At 34.9% G+C, this 2,674-nt stretch overlaps 1 protein-coding gene across 1 annotated transcript; it reads right to left on the bottom strand.

Moving 5' to 3' along the window:
* Nucleotides 1-1,189: 1,189 nt before the first annotated feature.
* LOC130869904 (olfactory receptor 5W2-like) lies at nt 1,190-2,128 on the bottom strand. Its single transcript, XM_057762393.1, has one exon. The coding sequence runs from the start codon at nt 2,120-2,122 to the stop codon at nt 1,190-1,192; it is 933 nt and encodes a 310-aa protein (XP_057618376.1). The 5' UTR covers nt 2,123-2,128.
* Between the last annotated feature and the right edge of the window lie 546 nt (nt 2,129-2,674).

Raw genomic sequence — 2,674 nt, forward strand, 5'->3', positions numbered from 1 at the left:
TAATTTTGGGACATACATTCTGGTGACAGCCCACCTAAAATGTCAATGATGAAGGTAGATATATGCCTGATTGCTCTTACATCTACAGGCAAGTTCATCTATCTTGTTCCTGAGGCATTCCTTCACTGGCAGCCAAACCTGCTTCTTCAGATTCAAATGGAGAATGAAGACCAGCTGAATCATTCAGCTGTGTAGATTAAACAAATACCAGATTCTTTCAGTCAGACACACCCATTGTTGAACTAGTTGCACCACAACCTGTATGTCAGTATAATAATTCCCTTTTGGAATAAATACGTGCATACATACATACATACATACATACATACATTCTCTCTGTTATTTTCCTCTTCCTCTAAGGAAGTCTGACTAATGCAATCACTTTAACAGATAAATGGCTACACCTATATGGATACAAGTATGGTTTACATGCCATGATAAAGTAGTATGTGTTTATAGAATGTGGGTTATTTCCATGAATATAACATCTTCTAAGTTAGGGATGATCACTTGCCACACCATTTATTATTTTAATGTATTCCTCTGAATGATTTCTGCAAGAGTGTCAATTGTCTCCACATCTTTCTGACTTTTTCACAAAAAATGGCATATTTGAAGTCAAGGTCACTTTTCAGATGTAGATCACAGTTCTGGAAGATGATAATCTAAAGTCAGTGATCTGCACATGGTGTCAGGAGAAAGCCTGGAATTTGGTTCATAGAGGACACCATTTCGTAGTGTCCTCATTTGGTATGAGACACCAAGAGTCTGATTTTATAGAGGAGCACAAATTTCTTCACTGGAGTATACCTTCATGATTTTATCACTTCCTATAGTTCTTGCATGCTAATATCATAGTTAAGTGGATTGATTGTCAACACAGGAAATTTAATATGAGTTTTGGTTAAAAAACATCATATTAAAGGTTAATGGTTATGTTAATAGTCTAATGGAAACAAGAAGTCCTTCACCTCTAATTATTAATTCATCATGGTTTTTAAAAATAGAGTACTGTATATTACAAAAGTCAATAAATGAATAAGACACATATGTTGGTCTCAAACTGTTTCTTATTATTAGACTTCAGCACAAATACTTAGTAAATTAAAAAAATTGATGTTATCAATTTTGTTTTGTGCAGTAGAAAACCAATAGACATGATACATTTCTGTGTAGTCAATAAATTCCCTCAGAACCACATTTTATTTCTCAGCCTTACCAGGGCTTCTTTCACATCCTTGTTCCTCAAGCTGTAAATCAGAGGGTTTATCATGGGAATAATGAGGAGGTAAAAGACTGATGTCATTTTGTCTTGGTCTAGAGAGTAGGCTGAACTAGGTCTAAAATACATGAAGAGCATGGTCCCCTGGAAAATCCCAACTGCAGTCAGGTGAGAGGCACAGGTAGAGAAAGCCTTGGAACGACCCCCAGCAGAGCTGATCTTTAAAACTGAGGAGATAATGTAGCAGTAGGAGATAAGTACCCCTGAGATGGTGCTCAGTTCAATGAAACCAAAAAGGGTGAACAATACCAATTCATTGACCTGTGTATCAGAACAGGAAAGCAATAAAACAGCAGGAAAATCACAGAAGAATTGATTAATATATGTAGAGCCACAGAAACATAAGCTGAATGCCAATGAAGTATGTATCAAGCCATCTATAGTCCCCAACAGATAAATTCCAGTTAAGAACTGGTAACAAACTCTACTGGACATGTCCACAGCATACATCAGAGGGTTGCTGACGGCTTTGTACCTATCAAAGGCCATCACTGCCAGAAGCATGCACTCAATATCTATAAAGATACATACTAATAAGAATTGCAGGAAGCATGCTACAAAGGAGATTGGATTATTCTCTGTGAGAAGGTCCAGCAGCATCTTTGGTCCCACTGCGGTGGAATAGGATAAGTCAGAGAAGGCAAGGTGGCTGAGGAAGAAGTACATTGGTGTATGAAGCTGGGAATCCAATCTGATCAAAATGATCATTCCAATATTTAACAGCAGAATAATAAGATAAACAACAAGAAACACAACAAATAAAACCCCTTTCATGTCAGGGTTACTGGAAATTCCCAGGAGAAAAAAGTCAGGTAATAAAGAGCAGTTTTCTGTTTCCATTCTTCTTTTTTCATGGTCTAAATGATTACAAAGATTTCAGTGTCATGATATATTGGACTTTTTATTTTTCAATATGGTACTGTATAATAAACTCAGGAAAATGTAATATTATTACTAAATGAAATGATATGTTGAGCTATTTGTGTATGATGTACACAAGAAAACTGGCTCAGTACATAGTAGCATTTTCATTAACAAAAAAATCCGCTAAAGTAGGTACATAATCAACATTCTTTGAAATATATACATATATTTCATTTTCTTTCTGACTTGCCTAGAACTATGACACTCCTTTTTAGGCAATGTATTTGAAATAAATAGAATATTATCCAGATTTAATATAATAGAATATTTAATGACCAAGAAAGCCATACAGAATATCTCATCATCTAATCAAAAGCATCATTGTCATTATATTTGCTGCATTCACTATTCTATTTGTTACAAGTTAGTTATGAAACAAAATCAAGTTTTCAGAGAGTCATAGAAGAAAATTAATGTGGAATTGTGTTATGATTCTACTTATTTGCTTAATATTTAAACATGACCAGC

This window comes from Chionomys nivalis, chromosome 2 (genome assembly GCF_950005125.1).
Source record: "Chionomys nivalis chromosome 2, mChiNiv1.1, whole genome shotgun sequence".
Taxonomy (NCBI): Eukaryota; Metazoa; Chordata; class Mammalia; order Rodentia; family Cricetidae; genus Chionomys; species Chionomys nivalis.